The sequence below is a fragment of the Berghia stephanieae genome, chromosome 14 (genome assembly GCF_034508935.2).
Source record: "Berghia stephanieae isolate SIO BIC M18660-M18661 chromosome 14, UCSD_Bste_1.3, whole genome shotgun sequence".
NCBI classification, from domain to species: domain Eukaryota; kingdom Metazoa; phylum Mollusca; class Gastropoda; order Nudibranchia; family Aeolidiidae; genus Berghia; species Berghia stephanieae.
Window position 1 is genome coordinate 5,816,544 of NC_088373.1, and position 27,413 is coordinate 5,843,956.

Here is a 27,413-nt window from a genome sequence, read left to right on the forward strand (position 1 = left end):
TAAGTCTGTAACTTAAAACTGTGCTGCAATGCGGTCTTGTGATATGATACTCGCTTTCGGATCGGAAGGTCCTGGGTTCGAGCCTCGCTCGGCGCATAGTTGAGTCCTTGGAAAAGGCCCTTTACTCACATTCTCTCACCGTACTCAGGTGTAAAATGAGTACCGGCCGTTGACAGCGTTGACTCTGTCCGAAAGAAATTGTAATATCGCCTAACAGGCATCATGTCCCGTTCTACATGTTAAATGTTGTTGTTGACCAGAGACCCCTTGTAAAGCGCTTTGAGCACATTTAGTGGATATTGCGCTATATAAAGCTCAATTTTTTAAATTTATTTTTTTAAACAGGCAACTGTGTTTGAACGAACTGTGATTACTTGTATTTTTGTGCTGAATTTATTTTACTTTCTAAATTGGATTTTATACTGTGATAATGGGAGCGATCTATAATCATGTTATCCTCCAACCTAGTCATCAATCACATGATTTGTTGCTGCACAACGATTGGACATTTATCAATAAATGTAAACATGCTCCTTTGTTTATGAAAGTTGTAAACATACCCATGAGTCATGCTGAGCAAAATGACCAATTGTGATGTTGGATATTTCTCAATCTGTGAACACTTTTCACTATATGGGTAATTTTAGAGCATATATTCCAATGTGACCAATGACCTCGAGGACATGGAAAGGTAATATAGATCGCTCCCATTGTCATAACACCTTCACCTTTATAAAAATTGTTTAAGTCGATTAAGACAGTCAAGCTTTTTATAAACAAGAATTTAAGAATGGATTCTACAACATTTGTCATTTAATTTTATCTATGCTTTATAATAGGTTCAGGGTGTCCTTTATAAACATTGCATCTATTTTTGTGAGGCTATGTGGTCTAGTGGTATGACACTCGCTTTCTAATCGGAAGATCCTGGGTTCGAGCCTCGCTCGGCGCATAGTTGAGTCCTTGGAAAAGGCTCTTTACTCACATTCTCTCACCGCACTCAGGTTTAAAATGAGTACCTGGCCATTAACAGCGTTGTCTCTGTCCGAAAAAAATATAACATCGCCTAACAGGCGTCATGTCCCGTCCTAAATGTTAAATGTTGCTGTTGGCCAGGGACCCCTTGTAAAGCGCTTAGAGCACATTTAGTTGATATTGCTCTATATAAAAGCTCAATTATTATTATTTATCTATTTTTAAAACAAATTGACGTGGTCGAAGAGGTGGGCGTAGAAAACAGAAAACGATTAGTGTTCAACTAGGCCATCAACCACCAACTTTAAGTCAGTGAGACCACCATACACACTAATAGATGTTTTTAAATTTGTGAATGCCTCTCATGAAAACATTAGTGACGGAGAGAAGGTCAAAAACATTGCCCTGTCTATACAAACATCCCATGATCATTCACTCACAGAAATGTCTTAAAATGGCAGCTTTAATTGCTCGATCTGTGTGTAACAATCCATGATCATTCACTCACAGAAATGTCTTAAAATGGCAGTTTTAATTGCTCGATCTGTGTGTAACAAAACAGCTCTGATACAAGACCAGAAAATTGAAAACGAAATCGACGCTCTGTTCATTACAGAGAGCTGATTGAATACAAACAATTCACTCGTTGTGTTAAAGGAGCTTGTCCCAACCGGGTTTTCTTACCTGAAGTGTGACAGAGAAAAAAAAAAAAACAGCCGGGCGGTGACATTTTAGTTATTCATAAGAGTATTTGGAATTTTATTCACGTGGAAAATTCATCTTTTAACTCTTTTGCGTCTTTTCATATCAAATTACTTTATGAAATCATCCATTTCAATAAAATCACTTTGTACAAACCACCAACATCCAAACATAGTGATTTTTTTTTTTACATGACTTTGAAATACTCGTCAGCAACAAAGCACTGCTTTCTGGAAATCTGTTTGTTGTTGGAGATTTTAATATTCACGTGGACGAGATGAACAGCACGACAACTAATTCTCTGAATAATATAATCAAATCCCTAAATCTAACTTAAAGTGTACAATCACCGACCCATGAAAAATGACATATTATTGGTCTCGTTATACATAGGATGTCTGATGAATATATCAAAGAAGTGTCTGTAATTCCAAATCATTTTTCAGATCACAACACTGTACTTTTTTACCTCTCATCATCGAAACGGTCCTATGAACAAAAAAGCAATTAAATACCGAAAATCCAAGTCAATATGTCACAATGATTTTATCAAAGACCCGAGAAACGCACATCTTGATGACTTTGTATGAGAAAAAAGAAATGTAGCAGACAAACTAAATGTATTTGTAACAACAATCCTGGACATTCTTGAGAAGCATGCGCCACTACAAACACGAATGATATCACTACGCCCAAATACGCATTGGTTTTCGGAGGAAATAAGAATGTCAAACAAAAAAAATAAAACAATAAAAGAGATGAAGAAAAGCTGAAAGGCTATGGAGGAAAACAAATTCAATTAACAATAAAAAGCTAAACATTTCCATCAAAATTGAAACAAATAGTTTGATAGAAGAGGCCGAACTGAATCACATCAAGAAAACTGTCTCATCCATGACACAAAAGAACTTTTAAAAATCGTAAATGGCCTCCTGAAAGACACAGACTCAAAGAAATGCGGTCCATCAAACACAAATGGATTTGAGCCTGCACAGCGTTTTGATAAATATTTCAGAGACAAAATATTTTGCGAAATAAGGTCCACTTTCGACACGGAACATTGCAACATCATAGACATAACTAAAACCTCTGAGAAAACTGACAGCACTCTACCTCTTTCATCTTTTGAACTCGAAACGGAAGAGGAAATAATAAAACTCGTTCACAATATTCCAAGCAAATCACACCAACTCTATTGCGATTTTTGACTTCCCCACAAACCTCAAAATGGCTCACGTTACGTCTTTGATAACGAAGTCATCTCTTGACAAAGACAATCTCATAAATTGCCGATCAATATCCAACCTTCATTTTATATCCAAGTTGATCGAAAAGATTGTCACAAAAAGACTGCAAGATCACATGGTAAGGAGCAATTTGTCGATCCCGTTCCAATTTGCCTACAGAATAGGCACATCACTGAGTCAGCACTCCTTAGGGTCCACAACGACATCATTGAAAAGCTAGACAAGAACAGCAATGTCATCCTGCTCTTGCTCGATCTCAGTGCTGCCTTTGATACTGTTGACCACACCATATTGAATTGTTGGCAAGACTAAACGAAAACTTTGCCATGGAACTACCTGCTCTGAACTGGTTCGCTGAGTACCTCAATGGTCGGCAGCAAGTTGTCGTTATAGATGAAACTCAGAGCTCTCCATCAGTGCTCCAATTAGGCAATTAGGCGTTCCTCGGGGATCGGTCCTAGGACCACTGCTCTTTACAATATACACCTCTCCACTAAAAGACATTCTTTAGCATCTGGTGTTAACTACCGCCTTTACGCCGATGACACGCAAATTTATGTTCCCGTTTCACATTATACCAGAGAGGCTGTCTTAGACACCATTGGACACTGCACACAAATAGTCAAACTATGGATGAATACAAACAAACTCAAATTAAATGAATAAAAAATCGAGCTGATAGTTTTCAAGAAGAAAAGCTCGCCCACTATTGTTGAAAACATCAAAATAATTGAAAACAACATCGACAACTCACCATCCGTCAGAAACTTCGGCTTCCACTTTGATAATAATCTTGACATGACCACGCATTTCACCAACGTCCACACAGTCAGTAAACTACCACCTGAGAAACATAAATCGAATTAGAAATCTACGCGACTACTACTACTATCATGATCATCATCATCATCATCATCATCATCATCATCATCATCATCATCATCATCATCATCATCATCATCATCATCATCATCATTATTACTATTATTAATAATAATAATAATAATAATAATAATAATAATAATAATAATAATAATAATAATAATAATAATAATAATAATAATAATAAATTGATAAATTTATTTATTTACATCGGATCAACATCGGATTGAACCATAGAATTAAACGAACATTATTATTCGAAAGGATTCGAAAACATAATTTTCGTCTCGGTCAAAGTTTACAGTTCAACATGACCATTTCCGGTCAAAACAAACAATAGCGAGGGAAATGCCGCTAAATGTGAAAACAGACAATAGGAGAATGACCTGTGGTTTTTCACTTTGAAAGAAATAATCTATGTGATAGCTGTCAAACTAATATTTTTAAAAAGATCCTTATAGACTTGTCTCATTCAAGACCAGGATTCTGTACTAGCCTAAGGTCTTTGCACGTTGTATTTGGATTTGGGGACTTGGAGCTGATCATCTGTCGACGTCGAAGCGAAGTCGAGCCATCGCCATCATCATCAGTTCAGTATCAGTCCATCAGTCATCAGCTACTGTTGTCTGAGTCTGTACTGCAGTGTGAGCTTGGAGTTTTGACTTTCAGGTCGGTGTTCCCCTCGCCCTCTCCCCAACTTCGGCCTTTCGCAGAGGGAAATTTCATCTCATCCATCATGTCGTTGATGAAGCCAATTCCCTTTGTGGAGGGATGGGAATTTGTCCAAACTCTTGGCGAAGGAGCTTATGGAGAGTGAGTGGCCATGATTATGATAGGCATTATTATAAAACCTTACGTTTCACTGTTCAATTTGCTTTTTAAAAAAAGCTGGATTTGGCATTTGAGCACTATTTCAGGCCTGTAAATCTTCCGTCTATTGTCGAATTTCCGACAGTACGATTTTGCTCTATACTATTCTAGGTATCTATAAGTTTAGTGCTAACAAAAAAAAAAAAGAAAAGATAATAGTAAAAATAAAATTCGTGACGCCAAAGTACAGAACCAATAAAAAAGAAAATAAAAGACTTTTATTTTGTTCCTCGAAAAAATTAGATTTTATTCCGTTTTTTGTAAAGAAACTTTAGACACTGATGTTGACATATCAACCTGTAAACGCCTACACTCCAAAGCCCCTGGTACAAGACCTCTTCTGATATCAATTAAGAATGAGGAGCAGGCTTCTGGAGTTCTGAGAAATGGTCGTAAACTCCGCCAATCAGAAATACATAAAAATATTTTTTTAAAAAAGGATTACACCCCTTTAGAAAGGGAAGAGATGAGGAAATTGGTAGAGATGAGAGACAAAAAAAGGGAAGAGACAATACAGAAAGGGGGAGAGGAGAAGTGGACAATATGGAGGGGGAAAGTTGTAGATTCCAATCGAAGACAGGGCAGGCCAGCAGACAGAAAGAGAGAGGAGGAGGAAAGAAAATAACCAACGATTTTAGTTCTAATGCACAGAATGTTTTTAACCCCCATCAGACGGACAGTTTTAAGTGCTTGTACAAAAAATTAGACCGTCATCGTACGGACATTTTAAAGTGCTTTTATACAAATTCAGATTCTTTTATCAACAAGAGAGATGAACTTTTATTAACGATTGATGCTGAGAGTGTTGATGTTATAAGTATAACTGAAGTGTTACCTAAAAATCAGCAAAGAGGTAAAATCGAGCCGGTAGAACTTCAGATTCCAGGCTTTGATTGTTTTCACAATATTCAGGATAAAAGTTGTCATCGTGGTGTAGCCATATGGGTTCGTTCAAAGCTAAATGCTCAACCAGTCAAGTTGTCAGACAACTTGTCATCATCCAAAGAATCCGTTTGGTGTGAAATAACACTTAGAGACAATGATAGGATGTTAGTTGGCTCGGTTTATCGTTCACCGAATAGCTCTTTTGAAAACAATGATAAGATTAATGAACTTTTAGTTAAAATGACAGAAGGCAAATCACATGTTCTAGTTACGGGAGATTTTAACTTTCCTGAAGTAGACTGGGCAAACGAGTTATCCCCCAAGGACTCAGATCACTCTGCTTCTAAATTCATGGAAGCTGTCAGGGATTCATTCTTAACACAGCACGTTAAGCAACCAACTCACTACCGTTCAGAGCAAAACCCAAATATTTTGGACCTGGTTTTTACAAATGAACATTCAATGATTGACTCAATAAGACATGAGGCTCCACTAGGCAAGAGTCACCACCAGGTTTTATATTTTGACTTTAGATGTTACACAAAGAAATGTTACTCGAACGAACCCCGCTACTGTTTCGATAAAGGCGACTACAAACAGCTTTCTGAATTAGTCTCAGCTGCAGACCTAACACAAAAAATAATAAACCTGTCTGTACTCGATGCATGGACTATTATCAAATCTGAAGTTATGTCTGCAGTGGACATCAGCGTACCAAAAGTTAAAAGTAGTTCAGACAGAACTTCACCTCGGTGGATCAATCCTACAGTCTTGGCAAAACTCAAGAAAAAGAAGCAAGCTTACAAAAAGTACTTAGAAACTAGAGAGGGTGCAGACTATATTAATTACACGAGGGCCAGAAATCAAGCCAAAAGCTCATGCAGAATTGCTGTAAAGGACTATGAGAGATCTATTTCTCGTATGGCTAAAGTGAACCCGAAAAAGTTTTTTGCATATGCTAGAACAAAAACGAAGACTAAAGACGGTATTGCGGATTTGTATGATGATCATAAGACAGCCTCATCTAACATTGACAAAGCCAATATTCTTAACAAGTTCTTTAGCAGTGTATTCACCAACGAGGATCTTACTAATATACCTACATGTGAAAGAAAAAGTGTAAACAACATACTATCAGATATAGAATTCGACAAAGACACTGTAAAGAAGAAACTAGACAAACTCAATATGAACAAGTCCCCAGGACCTGACATGTTCCACCCCGCGTATTATGTCAGTTGTCAGAACTCTCCGAACCATTAGCGTTACTGTTCCAAAAATCACTTGACTCAGGAACTCTTCCACCCGATTGGAAAGAAGCACAAGTTACACCGTTATTCAAGAAAGGAGACAAGAGTAATCCGGGCAATTATCGACCAGTTAGCCTCACCTCAGTGGTTTGCAAAATAATGGAGAGCATTATTAGAGACTATGTCATAACTCACCTAAAGAACAACAAGTTACTGTCTGAATGCCAACATGGCTTTGTTTCTGGCAGGTCATGTTCAACTAACCTCCTAAAGACTTTAAATGATTGGACAGAGTTTCTCGACCAAGGATCTTCGGTTGACGCAATCTACTTAGATTTTGCTAAAGCTTTTGATTCTGTTCCCCATCAAAGACTCTTAAACAAACTGGAAGCTCATGGTGTACAAGGAAATACTCTAAGCTGGATTAAGCATTTTCTAGTAGGCAGGAAACAGAGAGTTAGCGTGCAAGGCACAGTGTCAAATTGGACAGAAGTTCTTAGTGGAGTGCCACAAGGCAGCGTCTTAGGTCCAACTCTTTTCGTAATCTTCATTAATGATTTACCAAGTATTTTGTCTAGCTCATGTTCAATGTATGCCGATGATACTAAAGTATACAGAAAGGTAAACAATCTAGAAAATAGAGACAGTCTTCAGTTAGATATTGACAATCTAGTCAACTGGGCAGACGATTGGCAACTGAAGTTCAACGCTGGAAAATGCACAGTGCTACATCTTGGAACGAAAAACAAAATCTTTCACTACGATATGAGACAGCATCACTGTAGCGACAGAACAGCTCTGAATAAGTCAAAACTTGAGAAAGATTTGGGAGTACATGTTGATACTAAATTAAAATTCTCAAAGCATATAGAAACACAAGTTAATAAGGCAAACAGAATCCTTGGACTCATCAATAGATCTTTTACCTATTTAGATGCAGCAACTATGAAAATACTATTTACTGCATTAGTCAGACCCCATCTCGAGTTCAGCAACTCAGTATGGTCACCACAATTTGAGAAAGATAAGAAACTTATTGAAGGCGTGCTTCGCAGAGCAACAAAAGTAATTCCTGGGTTGAAAGATAAGCAATATGAGGATAGACTGAAACGTATTGAAATTCCAAGCATGACATACAGACGAGTACGAGGTGATATGATTGAAACATACAAGTTTACACACAGTGTGTATCAAGTCGAGAGTAAACTTTTCGTGTTTGCAAACAATGGAACCAGAGGTCATAATTACAAGCTGCATAAACCAAGGTGTAACACATTGCTTAGGCAACACTACTTTAATCAACGTGTGATCGACCGCTGGAACAGTCTCCCTGAAACGGTGACCAATGCTCCAAGTGTCAACGCCTTCAAAAATAGCTTAGATAGCCACTTGGCAGATTACATGTTTAGCATAGTTGAACCGCCCATTAAGATCCCATCAAAGGGTTAGACGTATATACAGGTCAAAAGATCTGTTAGGGTTAGGGCCTTCAATTTATCAAAAAGTTTATATATTATAGATACAGGTCAAAAGATCTGTTAGGGCTTTTTATTGACTTTTATCTCGATGAACTGAATGCCAAGATCAGCAAAGGCACAAAACGCCTAATACGCTGGAAAACTATACTATACTATACTAAATGCCGACTTAAAAAAACAATACAAAAAAAACTTTTTATTTGTCGCATCAAAGACAAAACATGCCGTCTATCAGTTAGCTATAATATTATCATGCCACCTACACGCTCCGCTAGACGTTTATGTAAACCTTTATGTATTCACTGCTTGGCTACTGTGCCACAGCCAGCGAGAGAGAGGTCGCGAAGTTCGCGCGAGTCGTCCTCACACACGCACCTAGTCAGTAAATAACGCACACACAGAAGTGTGTCGAACCGGACCGGAAGGTTTCTCTCTGTTTTGCTACCGACACACATGCATATCTCAGGTTCTTATTTCTCAGTCTCTATATTTCTTTGGTTCCGTCCCGATGTGAGACGGAAAAAAAATAATGTGAAATAATTATTTTTCTTCGAAATATATATTCTTCTTCGAAAGCTCTCACACCACCGCACCACCTCCTCTTCTTCTTCTTCTTCATCGTCTTCTTCTTCTTCTTCTTCTTCTTCTTCTTCTTCTTCTTCTTCTTCTTCTTCTTCTTCCATAAGAATTAATCCAAATAAACAAAAGAATCAGCGTAAACATTTAACACAAACAGGAGCGAAGATACGCAGCTTCCCGTGTCGAGCACTAGACGTCTAGATACACATCATTGAAAAGGGTAGTAATTGTTCTCTTCCTTTCATTTTACAACTAACTCAGACCTGGGACCTCAAATAATTGGGATTTTTTTTTGTTGATACCATAAAATAAGGACCTTATTATAGATAAGTAGGGGAAAGTGAGATGATTTGACTAGTCAATTGACGTGTCATATCTTGTGTTGTGTCCATATTTTTGTCCTGTTGTGTCTATTTTCGCGTATTCAAAAAGTTCCGACAATTTTTTCACCAACCATTTACAGGCCTGCTATTTAATTTCATCTTGTGTTAAAGATCTGTTGTTATTGCCAGACAGGCAAGGAAGTGCCAACTGCCAATCAAGGAGTCAAATTGGAACTCTTCAGCTGCATGCAGTGATTTCAGTCCAGCCTCTATTTTGTGCACATACAAATACAAATCTCGAATCCCGTCACTTTCTTCCAATTCCAATCATTCATTCCTTACTTATTCACTTTTTCAGACCTGCCAACTACTACGAAAAAATCGTAAAACTACGAATTTTTGGCTTCAACAATAGAAATAAAGACAATTTTGATTTATTACAATGTGATTAAAAGAAAACTTTGATGCCACAAAGCACCTATTCAGGGTTTTGAAGACATATTTAAAACTGATAAATGTAAAATATTAATTTGTAAAGTTAATTATAGTGACTTCTATTTCTTCTCTGAAAACTACGATTTTTTTACATTTCAAGTTGGCAGGTCTGCTTTTATACTTATTCCTTGTCAAAGTCAATGGTTGTAGAAAGGATCTGAGTCTGCACTCATTGGCATTTAAAAAAAATTGTAATAAATCTTTTTATGAATTCCAAGATGAGTTCAACTCATATCAAAATAAACAAAAATTACTGTTGTTTTTGGATTCAGCGGAAAACAAAACAAAACAGAAGAACGAAGTGACAAATCGTTGCCAAGTCCTAGATTTTTAAATAAGTCTAATAAGTAGGATTTCCTGCACACAGAAACAATTCACGTAAAACAGTTTTGCAACAAGATCAATCCTTGGCATTTAATCGTAAATAGCTAGTAGATGATTTACTTACTGGCAAGGTCTGTGACAAAAAAAGGAAATTAAATATATATATAGAGAGAGGGGGGGGGGGGAGAGTAGAAACTTAGTAAATGATTCAGAGGCAGAGATAAAGAAGAAAAAATGAGAGTACCAGTACCACTAATATTATTAACATATCACTATCACTCCCTACTCCGTGACTGTTAAGTGTTGACGATTTACCAACTAGCACGGTCTGAGGCAAAAAGAGGAAATGAGAGAGAGAAAAGAGAGATTGAAAATCTGAAAGAAAGAAAATGAGTATGAGAGAGAGAGAGGTAGAAAATGAGAGTAAATATTAATTGACGTCACTCCGTGGTTAATTAATAAGATTGCTCACATTTACCTACTGGCATGGTCTGTGCCTGAAACTAAAAGTTAAAAGAGGGAATGAGTGAGAGACAAAGAAGAAAATGGAAGAAAGAAAGAAAAGAGAAAACAAGAGCATTGATATTAATAACAATGATTGTGTGTGTGTGAGAGAGAAAAAGGAGAAAATGACAGAGACAGACAATGAAAAAGAAGAGAAAATGAGAGTATTCAGTAATCAGTATATTTTCTAATAGTCCTCATTTAAATGGCAACTGCGTATGGAATTTTATCAAAAAATTATTATCTCATTTTGCTTTTACTTTTAATTGTCCATTCATCTTCTCATTCACCAGAGTAAAACTTGCTGTATGTCAGGCCACCTTGGAATGTGTTGCTGTAAAAATCATCAACTTGAAGAATAAAGGCGTGGAAGAGACTGTTAGGAAAGAGGTTTGTGTTAATCATATATTCAGTTGATTTTTTTTTTTCACTTCACAGCGACAAATCCAGATTAATTTTAAATACTTAACTCTTTCAGCGCTGAGGCTATATTTGCATTTCCGTCACAAAATGACTGACACCTGATTGACGCAGCATGAGAATGACAAGCTAAGGAAAGCAACATTTGAATTCGGCACAGAATCTCAATTAAAATACCCCCCCTAGGGCCAATTGAGTGTTCTGATGAAAGAGATTATCATTGGTTCAATTTATGCAGTCAAATTTGGAATTTTGAATTCTCAAAATTTTTTGTGAAAAGGTGAATTAGTATAAGTTTGTTTTACAATTTTGAAAGTTCCAAAAACATAACAGCTTACTTTTACAGATCATCCGTATTTGTTACGGGAATTTGGTAACATTTACGATCTTACGGAAATTGAAGAAATATTATGGGTTTTGATTTTACAGTAGATTGGTGCCAGAGATAGATACATTTTTTTCCTCTTAAATTTTGCACTGTTAAGAGAAAAAAACAATTCATTAGCATTATAAAGGCTATTGCTCAGTTCTACACCCATGATATATATAAGCGCTTAGAGTCTGGTGTCTCGGAGTTATAGCGCTATATAAGTTTTCAGCATTATTATTATTATTATTATTATTATTATATGATAACTAAGTTGATCTCTAACTAGTAATTTAATGGTAGCCGTTGACAACAGCAAAAATGTCACCCGCATGCCACAATAAAACCCTGATGACCTCTCTGCACAACTGCATTGTTGGTAGGCGATATCTGACGTCACCTGCATTTAGATATAATTGAAATTTTGTCATTTATTACTTCATGAATTTTGTGTTGATTACTGATTTTGGCATTTTAAATTAGGCAGGTTTGCAAAAATGCCTAGGGAGAGCGGATGATACCGAGGTAGAGGGCTAGGGTCAAATGAGATAAAACATGAATGTATATGTTGACCATATTTAGTTTTATGAATCATTTTAAGCAAAACGTTGTGTAATGAATATTTGAACTTGTTTATGACACATTTCTCTGTAGGTTTGCATCCACAAGATGTTGGATCACAAAAACGTGATCAAATTTTTTGGTTTCCGCAAGGCTGAGAAGGTGGAGTACTTGTTCCTGAAGTACGCAAGTGGAGGAGAGTTGTTTGACAGGATAGGTGAATATTCAAATTATCTTTATTTGTTCGTGTAATCAATCGGGGGACTCCATTTGAAGGAGTTAGTTCTATGTTGCGTCCAATTTCAGTTTCAGCATCAAATTGAGATAATAATAATAATAATAATAATAAATGACATTTAGAAAGCGCTTTACCCCGTTGTCACAGGCTCTAACCGCTTTACAGTGATATAAAACAAAACATATTACAGTGAGACAAGTGTGAAGGAAACGTGATACGAATTCAATTTAACAACAAGATAGCGCCGAAATGCCCTAGATCTTTCATCTTTTCTTGTAACTCGGCAATTAAAATGCCTGAATCTTTATCTAGCTCAGAAGATGAAGAAATATCAATTGATTCATCAATTTGAATTTCTAGATCACTGGCCCAGGCCGTATCCATCGTTAACGTATAGCCTGACACTATAACCCGCTCTAGGATTGTCAGTTTGACACCATTTTTTAGGTTTGTGCAGCATCTAGTGAGTTGTCGTTATTTCATTGGTTGAACTATTGAATACAACTCACAATTTGTTTTCTTTTCTGGCAAAAGACTGGCATTTTGGCGTAATTTTTTGGTCAGTGTCAGGCTATAACTTTACGATGGCTATGCTCAGGCAGTCACAATTATCTATGCAAGGTGTCCTTTGATACAGATGTGACTGTGTCAAAGGGTCATTTTTGTAGCATTCAACAATAAAAGTCACAGATATTAAGTAATTACAAAAATCTATATAAAAATAATTCAAACACCAAGAACAAATTCAAGTCAAGGGAGATATTATAATTATAATATAAATATTCTTTTTTTTTTTAAAGTTTAAGTTTTAAAAAATTATTTATTTATTTATGTTTTTTTTTTTTTTGCAGAGCCTGATGAAGGTATGAAAACATCAGAAGCTCTTCGTCACTTCAGGAACCTAATTGAAGGAGTTGTGAGTAGATTTATATTGATTTGAATCAGGGGAGGGGAAGCTCCATTTGACTACAGGATGTAATTTATGTGATCATTCATTTTCCTACGTTTGCCAATTTACAGTTTGACAACAGTAAGATCAATAAATGCATTGATTGAGGGGGGGGGGGGGGGGTGGGCAGGGCAGGGCGGGGGTTAGAATTGAGACTGGTTACTCCTGATTAAAAAATAAACATTTTGTAGCTGTTAGAGCATTCTAAAATAATTCATGGATTGACAATACCGTAGAAAGAAATTAGGGTCTTGAATTTTAATTTTTAAAATTAAAATGTGATTTGAATTTTTAAAATATCTTTTTAGGGATTGAGTAATGGACATTTTATTTTAGTTTTAGTTCACCCAATTGGCAAGAAGTGAAAGAGACTCATCTTCTTACCAGTAAATTCGACTCTGCTTCTGATAAGTTTTGGACAAAATAAGGCTCATTGTAATTGATCGATTTTTGATAGATAGGTTTTCAGGCCAAAATTTTAAAAATGTGTTTTTTCAAGTTTGGCATTGTTTTGTCGACCTTCAGGGCCATTGGGCCCATTGAGCCTGAGTTTTTCCCAGTTTCTTTAGCATGGACTTGGCAATGGTAATTGCTTGTTACCCTTTGGATAGGACGCCAGTCTATCGCACAATTGCCTGCTTCCCTTTGGATAGGATACTAGTCTATCGCAAAGTACTTTCCACCAGATCTAAAAGACCCAGCTATCCAATCACACCTAGATAGACAGTAGGTGGATCTGATAAAAATCTTGTGTAAACCAAAAATAACATTGCTCTCTTGCTTTACTTACGACATGAAATGCACAGCCGGTTTTCACTTTTTGATATCTTTCCTCTTTCTCCAGCAATATCTTCACTCAAGGGGAGTTTGTCATCGAGATCTGAAGCCTGAGAACCTTCTGTTGGATGAAAATGGTAAATTTATTTCTTTTTAAAAATTGAGCTTTTTTTTTTATGTTTGTCATCAACAAAAAACATATGATTTAGGTCATGGTTGAACTCATTTTGTTTCATCTGTCCAACCAGAAGAATATGTTTGTCATCAACATAAAACAATATTTAGGTCATGGTTGAACTCATTTTGTTTTATTTGTCCAGTCTTACTTATCCGAACCAGCGTATTTGTCCAATCAGAGCCTTGATTAATTTTGTCAACAGACTATATTATTGGATCTATTTTGACCTTTGATGGCTTAAAAAAAATATGTCTGTATGATTTAATTTCCATGGATAGCATAAGAATTAAATAAGTAAGTGCCTGTGTGTAATCCATCATGATTTTATGCTGGGTGGAGTTCCTGATCTCCCATAGTGGGCAGGGAGGTACTTACTGCGTCTTCTATCCCCATATATCTGTTTTCCAACTTGCTTTCTGTCTTTGTCTTGGAATGAGATTACTTAGTTTTATTCTGGTCCTGACCAGATGCCCTGGCTGAGAGGGAAACAGTCAAATGTATTGTTAGTTTTGGGAGATGATATTTATTTTCCTTGTAAATCATCTCTTTATTATGTTTTCTTTATATTATATATGTTTTGTAAAACATTTGAGTGTGTTCCTGTGCTTGTGTCTGGATGAGACTTTTAGTGATCTCAAACTAAGAACTTTGGTAGTGTGCTCTTGGAATCTACATGTTTCCTTTTTGAACCACTGGGCGGGGTTCCTGACCTCCCATAGTGAGCGGGGGGGGGGGGGGGGGGGGGGGTACTTACTGCGTCTTCTATCCCCTTATATCTGTTTTCCAACATGCTTTCAGTATTTGTCTTGGAATGAGATTACTTGGTTTTGTCCTGGTCCTGGCCGGATCCCCTGGCAAAGAGGGAAACAGTCGAATGTATAGTTAGTTTTGGGAGATGGTATTTTTTTCATTGTAAATCATCTCGCTGTTATGCACTGTATTATGCTTTCTTTATATTATATATGATTTGTAAAACATTTGAGTGTGTTCCTCTTCGCGGGGACCTGTGCTTGTGTCTGAATGAGACTTTTAGTGATCTCAAAGTACTTTGATAGAGTGCTTTTGGAATCTACACCTGTTTCTTATTTGAACCAATTCCCCTTTGTCTTCTCTTTTCTTGGATGCTTTATTGTAATTCTAGAACTTTTTACTATCCCCTTTTCTTCCTTTTTACTGGCGCTGATATGACCTTAATGTGTTGCAAGCGCCGTAAAAACCCTGAAAAACAAAAACAATTTTTGAACCAATTCCCCTTTGTCTTACCTTTTCTTGGTTGCTGTAATTGTAATTCTACAACTTTTTACTATCCCATTTTCTTCCTTTTTACTGGTGCTGATATGAACTTAATGTGTTGCAAACGCCGTAAAACCCTTTAAAAAAAGAAAAAAAAAAATTTCATATTGTGTATTTTGAAATTTCTCAATCCCTGACACTAATTTGTTCCTCAGACGTTCTTCAAATCACCGACTTTGGCATGGCAACAATATTCCGATACCAAGGACAAGAGAGGGAGCTCAACAGAATGTGTGGGACCCTCCCATACACGTCGCCAGAGGTCCTCAAGAACCAGTTCTACCGCGCTGAACCGACTGATGTCTGGTCTTGTGGGATTGTTCTGGTCACCCTTTTGGCAGGAGGTGAGGCATTTGTGTTCCAAATCTCAGGGACCAAATTTACTATTGACAGTAGTTAGTTAGTAAGCATAGATGCTTCTAAATAGAGATTAAAACATATTTGTGTCAGAAAATCCATTGTTCGAATCAGCGTATAGTTGAGCCCTTGAAAAGGGCATTTTATTCACGCTCTCTTGCCTTATTCAAGGAGTACATTGCTGTAGGAAAAAAAAAAAAAATATCACCTAATAGGTATCATGTCTTGATCTATGTGTTAAGTGTTGCTATTGATTAGGGATCCCTTGTAAAACGCTTTGAGCACATTTAATTATTTGTATTTTATTTACAACCTTCCCCTCTTTCCTCCTGTTTTTTTTTTTTTTTTGTTTTTTTTTTTTTTAATAATTTTTTTTTGGTATCCTTATTTGACAAGAATTGCCGTGGGATGCACCAAGATCCTGTGATAAACTTTATCGCAATTGGAAGGAACGGAAGATTACCACGAGTCCCTGGAACAAGATTGACACTCTTGCACTTTGTAAGTTATGTCAACAGTCATAGTCTGAAGAAAAAAACTGGGTGGGGTTCCCGACCTCCCATTGTGGGCGGGGAGGCCCTTGCTGTGTCTGGGTGGGGTTCCCGACCTCCTATAGTGGGCAGGGAGGTTCTTGCTGTGTCTAACTAGTGTCCTACCCAAATGGTAGCAAGCAATTGCTATTGTCTGTTTCACGTCATAGAAGCCAGGATAAAGTCCAATTCCATGGGCCTTATGTTTCTGAAGGACTACTTTTTATGCTGGACGGAGAGGTCATCCTTCCTTTGTCTTCTATTCCCCTATATCTGTATGAAATTACTTGCTTTTGTCATGGCCCAGGCCAGACTCCTTGTCTGGGAATGAAATTACTTGCTTTTGTCTTGGCCCAGGCCAGACTCCTTGTCTGAGAATGAAATTACTTGCTTTTGTCTTGGCCCAGGCCAGACTCCTTGTCTGAGAATGAAATTACTTGCTTTTGTCTTGGCCCAGGCCAGATTCCTTGTCCGAGAATGAAATTACTTGCTTTTGTCATGGCCCAGGCCAGACTCCTTGGCTGAGAGGGAAACAGATGTATATATAGTATTTGCTTTGAGAGAGGATATTTTTTCCATGTAAATCTCTCTGTTGTGTATTTTGAATATATTTTGTTAACATTTGAGTGTACTCCACTTGGTTGGATGTGGTTTACTGGTATGACACTCGACTTTGGCCTGGGTTCGAGTCCCGCTCTGATTGGCACAAAGTTGAGTCCTTGGAAAAGGCTCTTTACTCGCATTCTCTCACCGCACTCAGGTTGAATCAATTCAGCATATTTTTCATTCCTTTGTAGCTCCTTGAATTATACCTATCATAAATAATTTTCATCAACTTTTAAAATTTCAGTTGCTTATATGACGCCTGTTTTTCACTAAAATCTTTCATAATGTATTGGAGATTTGCATAAAAATATGGATGTTAGCTTTGATTATACTTTTAATGTTCTCATGTATTATTTATACTTTAACTATTTGTTATAAATATTGTGTGAAGAAAAAAAATAAATTAAGTCAACATCTTTGATTGGAAGGCATTCAATTAGAAAATGAAATGCTTATAAAGATTAAACATCAAAATGGTTATTTCCCTTTATTAATATTGATTTGTAAAATATACACTCGATCCCTTAAAAAAATTCTTGATCTGATTCTGATTTTTTTTCAAGCAAGCTTTTATAACGGCTCAGGTTCAAGAGAAATAAGTATACTCCACTTTTAGTTGTGTTTATATTGTTTAAGTTTATTATAGGTAGAAATTCTCCAGTATTTAGAGGGTCAATTTATTACAACTACTGTATATATATGCAATATTCATACAATCTTTTTCTCTCTCTCTAGCTCTATGCCGTTCAGTCTTGATAGAAAACCCTTCAAGAAGATACACCATCCCCCAAATCATGAAGCACCAGTTTTATAATAAGTCATTCCCTCTGCAAGAAGGTAAAGAGAAGCAAACTTTTCAATTATCAGTGCTGATGGTTTTCCTCGGATCCGCTGAAATCCGCGATTTTGGATTCTAGAGGAGGAATTTCCTCCTTTTAAAAATTACATTTTCTCGAAACAATGTGCTAGCAATGAGAGAGTTGATGTGTGGTGGAACACACAGGTGCAGTTTCCTCACTCTCCAGAAGTTAGCTAGAGTATCAATGATTATCATCTCAATTGCTCTAAAAGTGGGGTTTAGTGCAGTAAAAATGGGGCTTAAAGGCAGTCGTTCAACATTTTCCTACTTTTTCACTTTTTGTCACCATCAGCACTGAAAAATAAAAAAAATTACTTTAAATAGCTTTAGAAATAAACCATTTGCTCTCAACATGATCCAAATATGGTCCACAGTCCTGAATATAATTTCTAAGGAACTAAACCTTCTTTCTCAACAAGATTTATTGAGTCAAAAAGAGGCAAATGCAATTCTGTAGCTGGAGCCAAAAATTTGTAATTCTACTAATACATACCTGCCTATTATTACGGACACGCCGTAATTGTTACGGTAGTGTAAGGACAACTACGGACTTACGGAAAGTGAAGAAATATTACTGATGTTTTTACATTATTTACCGCATGCTACATTAAAAATAATATATATAGTGTGTTGAATTTGTAGTAGATGTAGTTTTTACTTTTCACTGGACTTGATTTCTTATGAATATTTTGCCATGCTGTGGAAAATGGACTTTGATTGAGGCTTGACCCGCATAAGTAGTAGGCCTATATAACATGGTAAGTTTATTTTACATATATAAAAGGGTGTATCTATCATAATTTTTGTTTGCTTTAGTATTACTGAAATTTGACCATTAATTACTGATGAATTTTGTATTTCTTACTGAATCAGAGCTGCCAACCTACTGCAAAAAATGCGGAATTGTACGCATTTTCGGCGATTGTACGCTTGTACCCCTTTCCCCCAAGATTGTACCCATTTTCAGTGTACAGAGTCACTTCAGTTTTCTTTAGTTGTAATTTATATTATTACTAGCCTATTGAGAAACCTTGGTGACCATATATTTTTTGACCAATTATGATCTTCATGCTGGGAGGTAGAATTCTGAAAGGATTGGATTATAGTCTTTGGAAAATCATTGTTGCTGCAATTGAGCTTGTGCGGTGTGACTTTATGCAAGTATACCTCTTCCTCTTACTTTCACAATAGTTTCCGTCGATTTCAGGATTGTACCCATTTTTATGAAATCTCCCCCATTTTGAGGTCCCATTGTACACAGTCTCATCAGATGGGGTTGGCAGCTCTGCTGAATTTGAAATTTTCAAGTTGGCAGGCATGCTAATTTTTCGCAGTACTAGTCAGGTTTGGTTATCTAAATTGTATTTCTTTTTTAATTTATCAGAAGAGGAAAATATGACATCGCCCTCGGCCACTAACCCCACAAAGAGACGCAGATTGTCTGTGCTGGAAGATTCCGGAAGGCTTTCCTCTCCTACAGGGTGGGTAACTTTTGTCATTTTAAAAATTTGATAACGATATTCATGATAATGATGATGATGATGATAAAATAATGATAATAATCATTATAATGATGATAATAATAATAATAATAATAATAATAATAATAATAATAATAATAATAATAATAATAATAATAATTTGTTCATATAGTGCTTTATTATCTCTCTCTCTCTCTCTCTCTCTCTCTCTCTCTCTCTCTCTCTCTCTCTTGAAACGAGGCTCAAACCCTGGACCTTCCAGACCACAGTACCTATATGTAATGATTATGACAATTTTTCTCAAACCGTCCTGCATTTGTACGGCTATGAACAAGTATGAAGTCGACAAAACTCAATTATACCCCCCCCCCCCCCCCTACAACCACCACCCCTACCCCACCTTTTTTTTTCTTGTATTTTAGCATAACTGCCTCTCAGCCAGACATCATCAGCACATCAAATGACAACACGGCCACGTCCCGGTTTGCCGAGGTGTGTCACCCAATCAGTTTCTCACAGCCAGCGCAGACCGAGGACATGCTGTTGAATTCCCAAATTTCAACTCCTGCAAACTCTCAGGTATGTAGAGAAAGTTGGTCCTTCAGTAGAGCCGTAAGGCCCCATGGTGTTGGGAGTTTATCCCGGTGAAACGGACACTAGCAATTGCGTGCTACCCTTTGGATAGGATGCTACAGGCCTCGAGGTGGGCCGGGAAAAGCCGGGAGTTTTATTTTGAAAATTCCCGACCGGAAAAATCTGTGAAGATTGCCTTGGGCCGGGAAAAGGCCGTGAGGAAAATCCAGGTGAACAGCAACCCAACATGTATTCTTCCGCGTAATCATTACCCAACAATAAGCCATTTCTTTTAGAATTTGAAAGCTTTGTCGATTCGAGGTCTATCTTGTATTTGTAATAGAGTTTCCCACAGATACCGGTATACCTCATCAAACACACTACTGGTAGTAGTGTCTGGTCTAGATTTGATGAGCATGCTTGAAAATACTACCTTTAAATTCTCCCCAGAGCCTGGAAAAAGCAGGGAAAAATATTTTCCTGAATCACTTCTAGGCCTGATGCTAGTCTATCGCAAAGTTCTTTCCACCATATCTAATTGACCCAGCTACCCAATCACTGCTGGGTGGACAGGGGGTCGGAAAAAAACCAAACCTCGACAGCACTCGGGATTGTTCTCGGTCGCATTGCTAGTGAAGCAAGTGCTCTACCAACTGAGCTGTAGAAAAGTACCTCGTGTTAAATAATAATAATAATAATAATAATAATACACATTCATACAGCGCTCATTCTCGTGTAAAACACAAGCTCTGGGCACTTTACAATACAATACAAATTATCAATTTTGAGTGATAAAAAAATTAATGATAATAATTCATAGCCAAATCAAGGATTCATAGTGTCAATAAAAACAAACACAGTAAAGATACAGTAAATGAAACTAAATATAATATTCATTTGGAAAAAAAAATTGTCTTCCTCCTCTCCATTTGACCTGCCAGCGTAGCGCGCCTTATGGGACACCGTGGCTCTGCGGTATGGTCTTTGCTTCATACCTGAAAGTTACCTAGTTCGACTACCCGCCAAGCTGTGTGGCCTTGAGCAAGTCACCTAGCCTTAGCTCACTTTGCGGCGCTTAGGGATGAATATGTGACCCTTTGTCTCAAAACGGTATTAAGTTGGGTTGGTTAAGATGTTGAAAATTGAATTTATAGCCAGAAATATCAGACTTGTGGAGTTTTTATGGATACCATATTTTAGGATGTTAATGTCAACAATTTATATTTTTGACCAGTTTAACATTTAATTCAGCTTTTAAGCATTTGGTTCGTTCCGACATAATACCGTTCTGAGACAATGGGTAGGGAATTTTAAAAAATTTAATTTAATTTTATTTTATAACTGTTTCACAAGCTGTCATGTCTGACCAGAAGTTTAAACCATGAAAATTTCCTTCTTTTAACAATTGCAAGCAATAACATGAATTTAAAGGTGACACTCCCATTTTTATGGTGTCAGTCTAGACAAACTGGTGCCAGATGTCAGAATTGAGACAAGGCAATTGTGATGGTCGAAAACTAAACTTGGCAACTATGTTTTTAATACACATGTCTGGACACAAAATTCCTTTTTTGGGTTGCATAAAATTATTATTATTGTTTTATTATTATATAATTACTCATAGTTTTGTGTGTTGGAGAGAGAGACAGAGAGTGAGTGAGTGAGAGAGAGAAAATAAGTAGGAGTGAAATATCTGTTCAATGTTATAGTTATCATATAACGTTATAACAAGTGTAACTATATTACAAATTGCAATATTTATGGACAATAAAGATCTTTTATTATTATTGTTATTATTATTACTATTATTATTATTAGTATTATTATTATTATTATTATTATTATTATTATTATTATTATTATTATTATTATTATTATTATTATTATTATATCCGACTATGAGTCTTTTGGTTAAACGCAAATTATCAATAAAAATCTCATCATTTTATTCCTCCTCAGACACCATTTCAAAAACTGGTTCGGCGTCTGACACGATTCTCTGTCATCACTGGGCAGAAGGAGACGTTTTCCAAGATGAGCTCCGTGCTGGAAGTTCTCGGCTACAGCGTTAGGAAAAACCCAGACCTCATGGTAAGCTAGATTAATGCTCATGTCTAAAAATTTGCTCCGAATGCAGTTAGGGGCTTTGTGGTTTTGTTTCTATGGTGGGCAGGAGGTCACTTGCTGTGTCTTCTATAATTGACCTTTATATAGCGCAGTATCCACTAAATGTGCTCAAAGCGCTTTACAAAGGGTCCCTGGTCAACAGCAACATTTAACATGTAGGACGGGACATGACGCCTGTTAGGCGATGTTACAATTTTTCGGACAAAGACAACGCTGTTAACGGCCAGGTACTCATTTTACACCTGAGTACAGTGAGAGAATGTGAGTAAAGAGCCTTTTCCAAGGACTCAACTATGCGCCGAGAGCGAGGCTCGAACCCAGGACCTTCCGATCCGAAAGCGAGTGTCATAATACTAGACCACATAGCCGCGGTTTAAGTCTTTGTGGAAGTCCCAATAACTCAGTTGGTAGAGTGCTTACTCGCTTCACGTCATGCAAAGGGATCAAGATCGATCCAGGTTGCACCCATGATTTTTTTTCTGACCTGTCCACCCAGTAGTGATCGCAAGGTTCCAGCAGCCTTCTTAAATTCTAGGTCTCCTTGAAAACTCCTGGAATTTTGCGAGACTGTTAAATAAAATCCACCAAGGAACCAAGTGGATAGGTAAGTAAGTAAGCGAAAAAAAAATTGGTGAAGAAGTATGTCAAAAATATAACTAATCCCACATCATCATCACTACGACATACCTGCCGAATCTTACGAATTTTTCGTAATTTTACGAATTTTAGACACATTCCATGGCCAATTGCGAAATTTTATGGAAATTACGAATTTTTAATTCTTAGTAATACTTTAATAATAATAATAATACTAATGATGATGATAAGAAAAAGAACAACAACTACTATTACTACGACTATAATAATAATAATGATAATATTTTGGTTGTTCTTACACAATTTCAGGACTTACGAACTTCCTTGTCAAATTACTAAAAATTGACATAAAAATTACTAAGTTTGAAGTTTTCAATTTGGCAGGTCTGCTACGACGACAGAAAGTACTTTGCGATAGACCAGCGTAAAAAACATCCTGCTTCATTGACATAATGGCTCTTAGGGACTTGTGTCTTTGTCCTGCTGGGGTTAGTGGAAAGTTCACAGTGCTTTCTGGCAGATGTAACCGACCTGGCTTCCCATTCAATGCTGGGTTGACACGAGATCAATCTTGGGACTCTTTGTGTGTGAATCAAGTGCTCTAACAAATGAGCTATCCGGAACCCCCTATTAAATGAATGTTGAAAACTTTATAATATGCGACTGCAGGAATCATGTATTGTCTTACATGTTACCTGTTGCTCTTGGCTTGGGACTCCATTTAAAGCACTTTGAGCATGTTTATGCGGATATTGCTTTATATAAATGCCCGTTTTAAAATATTATTTTTAAAAAATGTTACTTTCCATTGCAGTTGTTGACAATGACGACCGTTGATAGACGCAAATCACAACTCGTGTTCAAGGCCTGTCTTATTGAAATGGCAGGAAATATCCTAGTTGACTTCCGGCTCTCTAAGGTATGCACATTCCCCCGTCTCTCATGTCTCTCTCTCTCTCTCTCTCTTCTCCCACCCCTTCTCTCTTTCTCTCTCTCTTTCTCTCCTTCTTTCTTCTATCTCTTCCCCCCTTCTCTCTTTCTCTCTCTCTCTCTCTCTCTCTCTCTCTCTCTCTCTCTCTCTCCCTCTTTCCTCTCTCTCTCTCTCTCTCTCTCTCTCTCTCTCTCTCTCTCTCTCTCTCTCTCCCTCATTCAGGTGGAAATATTCGAGATCCAATGGATAAGACACCTACCTGGCCGAGATTAAGAGAGAGATAGAAGTGCGGCTATGTGGTCTTGTGGTATGACAGCGTCCGACAAAATTGAAATATCGCCTAACAGGCGTCATGTCTCATCCTACATGTTAAAAAATATTGCTGTTGGCAAGTGGCCTCTTACTTGTAAAGCGTTTTGAGCACGTTTAGTGGATATTGCGCTATATAAAGGCTTAATTTATTATAGAAGTTGACAAGGGTATGCACCAGGCACTGATCGATCCAGACTTACAAATCTGTCATCTGCAATTTTTGCCAAATTGGGACCTAAAATATGCCAAACCCCCCCCCCCCCCCCCCCCCCCCCCCCCCCCACCAAATTTGCCAAGGAGAACTAAGCGTTTCAGTAAAAATTAACCCGCGATACAGAAAAAAAATAATATAAAAGACAATTTATTACGAGGAGGCTACATTATCAATAGCGTTGTTCCAAAGTTTTTAAAGGATCATTATCCATGGAGAGTAGCTTCCCTTGGTTTGGGCCCAGGCAAAGCTGCAACATTTTTCAAGTTTCGCACTTTTTTTTTCGTTATTTTGTTTTCTCTTCTTTTTTTTTCTCAAAATTTGCCATGCGATTTGCCAATTTTCCCAAAATTTGCCACTATTTGCTAATTTTGGGAAATTTGCCAAAATTTGCGGATCGCCCTGATATTTGCGGCCTCAAAAAATGCAGATGACAGACAAATGGTTCCCTTGCACTGTGATATTTTTATTCTGTGTCCTCACCCGGCACTTCTCCATACCCATAATCTTTCATCAATTTACTCTTTCTGGGTAGAGTTCCTGACCTCCCATAGTGGGCAGGGAGATACATACTGTGTCTTCTATCCCCCTATATAATAATAATAATGATAAGCATATTTATATAGCACCTTTTGTCGAAACCTCAAAGCGCTTTTTAAAAAAATATTTTATAATCCCAATTCAACCAAGGTATCAAAACAATTAAGAGCATAAAAGGGCATCAATACATCATCAATATAAATGTCACATACAATACATTTAAAATTCAATTAAGTAAATATTTCCTGAAAAGATGTGTTTTCAGGGCTTTTTTGAAAATGTCTATTGAGCTCGAGAATCTCACAGATTTAGGGAGATCATTCCAAATCGTGGGTCCGAATTTCATAAGAGACCTATCACCAAAATACTTAAGTTTAGTTTTAGGAGATGCTATATCTGTTTTCCAACATGCTTTCTGTCTTTGTCTTGGAATGAGATTACTTGATTTTGTCCTGGCTCTGGCCTGATACCCTGGCTGGGAGGGAAACAGTCGAATGTATAGTTAGTTTTGGGAGATGATATTTTTTTCCTTGTAAATCTGTTATGCACTGTATTATGTTTTGTTTATGTATTATATATGATTTGTAAACATTTGAGTGTATTCCTCTGAGTAAGGACTTGTGCTTGTGTCCGGATGAGACTTTAAGGTAATCTCAAACTAAGTACACTAATAGTGTACTCTTGGAATCTACATCTGTTCCCTATTTGAACCAATTCCCCTTTGTCTGCCTTATCATGGGATGCTTTAATTGTAATCTAGAACTTTTTACTATCTCATTTTCATCCTTTTTACTGGCGCTGATATGACCTTAATGTGTTGCAAGCGCCGTAAAACCCTTAAAAACAACAAAACAAACAATTTACTCTTTCAGCGCCATTGATCTCACTGTGCAGCCAGATCAGAATCTGTTCTACTGGCCAATGGCTGCACCAGTGCGGCCGGTCTTGAAAGGCAAAAATAATGTAATCCAATCCTACTTACTACAAAAGTACTATGTATAAATTGAACCAATGGTATCATTTCTTTCATCAGAACATTCGATTCGCCCTAGGGGGATATTTTTATTGAGATTTTGCGCCAAATTCGAATGTCGCTTTGTCTTAACTTGTCTGTCATTCTCATGTTGCTTCAATCAGGTGTCAGTCATTTTTTGATGGAAATGCGAATATAGCCTCAGTGCTGAAAGAGTTAAGTCATGTTCATTTTTAACTTTTTTTCTCACTCTCTCCCTCAAACACACAGGGTGACGGTTTGGAGTTCAAGAGACATTTTGTTCGCATCAAAAATAAGCTGAAGCCCATCATCAAAAAGACGTCACCTCATCTTTTTCTCAACATTGGATCAGCGGCTTTGCCGAACACATCTTCTCAACCTTCCAACACAGTATTATCCCCTACAACATCCTCAACGAGTACAGCTACCACATCATCATCACCATCATCAGAGACAGCAGTCAAATCAACGGATAAATCATCACCACTGTTATCATCAAAAAGGTCAAATGAATCACCAGTGTCATCGTCGCCCTCAACTGAAACTGTAACGACAGCTACAGAGACTTCCTGTCATGAGAAATCACCGAAATCTGCTTTGCACACGCCCAAAAAACGAGACAATCTGGTCCGTGGTTGTGATGGAGAAGACTCTAAATTGAACTCGAACACGACTGGCATCAATGAAAATTGTTTGCAAAATGGAGAGACCTTGACCCCTTCAAAACCAACGGAAAACGATGAAGCTTTTGAACGATTCAAAAAATGTGAGACCATTTAAGACTATTCATCTGTCTCATACAGTATTTGCAGTCGAACAATTTTGTGTCCAATTGCTGTGAAATGTTCAAAGTAGACGAAAGTGACAATTTAAAAGAACAATTTTAGATGATACTATGCTCATCTTTGGCCAGTAAAAGTAGGATTTCCACTGCATTAAATTGTATATTATAGGCGTGGCTGGCTGAGAAAACCCGGAAAGATGCGCAAATTTCATAAATTGAGTTATGTATGCAGTGGTGTAGACCACATCTTTCTGATCATTTACCACTTGAAATTTTCTTTCTATGTCTATTAGAATCCAAGTTATGAATTTTTTTTCTGATTAAAATTTGTTGCTATGAGAAACACTTTATCTTCGATTTTGGCTCATATCTCGAATCGAAGCTTGCCACATCTTTCCGGGTTTTCTCAGCCAGTCTCACATATGTGTCAGTGCATGGCAAAATCAGCCGGAAGGTGAAAAATTTTTTGCATTTTCTGAAATAATATGCTCCCCTGAGCATTTTAATATTTATTTGAAGTAAATTGGGTGATTTTTCATGAAGTTGTGGTCAGATATATCTCAAATTTCATACTTTTTCAACTTGACTAGCTGTAAAAAAAATATTTAGAAGTGAAATTAAACTTTGATATTTCCGGAAGATGTACAAAAAGTGTTGATTTAATCATTTATGACAAGAACTCATTTTTGATGAAAATCAACCTTCTAACTAAACTTGGCACTATCTCAGTCAAAAACTTTTCACAATCCGACTGATTATGTCATTCACTGTAACATATGTTTATTGGCAGACCTGTCAGATATCCCAGATTTTCCGGTGGGATTGTCTCGGATTCAAGCCAAAATCCCAGCATCCTGGAGTTGAGCTGATAATCCTGGATTATTGATACTGGGAAAAATAATATTTATTAAGAATATGACTTTTTAAATATACGAATATATAAATAAACCAGTGATTTCCATATCCATGTCTACTTTTTATTGTCATTATTGGTTATTGACCAGCAACATTGTGTATTGGTTACTTACTTTTGGATCTACTGCTCTGACTGCATGAGAAACAAAGACTAAAATCAACCCCTCGCACTTCCGTCATGTAGCTATGACATTGTTATGGATGATAATAATAATAATAATAATAATAATAATAATAATAATAATAATAATAATAATAATAATACTTTATTGCATCCCAAAAAGGAAATTTTTTGTACA

At 36.9% G+C, this 27,413-nt stretch overlaps 1 protein-coding gene across 1 annotated transcript; it reads left to right on the top strand.

The window, feature by feature from the left end:
- The first annotated feature begins 4,106 nt into the window (after positions 1–4,106).
- LOC144959636 (serine/threonine-protein kinase Chk1-like) lies at positions 4,107–27,166 on the top strand. The gene is made up of 13 exons (XM_078892291.1): positions 4,107–4,619; positions 10,808–10,904; positions 11,956–12,079; positions 12,952–13,016; positions 13,894–13,963; positions 15,453–15,641; positions 16,051–16,155; positions 17,526–17,627; positions 19,034–19,130; positions 19,553–19,709; positions 21,663–21,794; positions 23,242–23,346; positions 25,665–27,166. Exons 1-13 carry the CDS (start codon positions 4,543–4,545, stop codon positions 26,193–26,195), a joined length of 1,851 nt encoding a protein of 616 aa, XP_078748417.1. The 5' UTR covers positions 4,107–4,542; the 3' UTR covers positions 26,196–27,166.
- The last annotated feature ends 247 nt before the right edge of the window (positions 27,167–27,413 follow it).

Coding starts and splice junctions, on each gene's coding strand:
- LOC144959636 (XM_078892291.1), top strand. CDS start 4,543: ATGTCGTTGATGAAGCCAATTCCCTTTGTGGAGGGATGGGAATTTGTC. Junction 19,710..21,662: donor CAACTCCTGCAAACTCTCAG/GTATGTAGAGAA, acceptor ATTCCTCCTCAG/ACACCATTTCAAAAACTGGT. Junction 23,347..25,664: donor TTGACTTCCGGCTCTCTAAG/GTATGCACATTC, acceptor TCAAACACACAG/GGTGACGGTTTGGAGTTCAA.